General features: G+C 42.9%; 1 protein-coding gene across 1 annotated transcript; it reads right to left on the reverse strand.

Annotated features, from left to right (window-relative positions):
- Positions 1-21: 21 nt before the first annotated feature.
- LOC109131996 lies at positions 22-361 on the reverse strand (the record flags this gene model as incomplete). Its single annotated transcript, XM_019243154.1, has 2 exons — positions 214-361; positions 22-121 (listed from the first exon to the last, which is right to left on the reverse strand). Coding segments are annotated over exons 1-2 (248 nt in total), but the record flags the coding sequence as incomplete, so codon positions are not given.
- Positions 362-366: the final 5 nt, after the last annotated feature.

The raw sequence follows: 366 nt of genomic DNA on the forward strand, positions 1-366 counted from the left end.
AATCAAGAATCAAAATAGTACCAAGAGATCTTGCCAGGGCCTGTGATAGGCAAGTGAGCAAAAGCAGCTTCTACAGCCATCTTAAGCTCCCCTACTGTGGCTGTCTTCAACACTTGAATACCTTAAAAATACAAAAGCATCAACCTTTAATAGTTAATCCAAAAAATTAAAAAGTAAGAAAAAAACAAGGAGGAGATGAGAGAGTATGGTTACCAAAGGAAGATCCATCAAGCTTGAGAACAGTGAGTTTGATGGGCTCTTCAGGCATTTGATTATAATTGAAACTCCTCCGACGCGGGAGTCCATCGATCAGCCGGAGAGGCGAGAGAGACGCAGCGAAAGAGCGGCGTGGAACGTCCATAGATT

This window comes from Camelina sativa, unplaced genomic scaffold (genome assembly GCF_000633955.1).
Source record: "Camelina sativa cultivar DH55 unplaced genomic scaffold, Cs unpScaffold11697, whole genome shotgun sequence".
Lineage (NCBI taxonomy): Eukaryota > Viridiplantae > Streptophyta > Magnoliopsida > Brassicales > Brassicaceae > Camelina > Camelina sativa.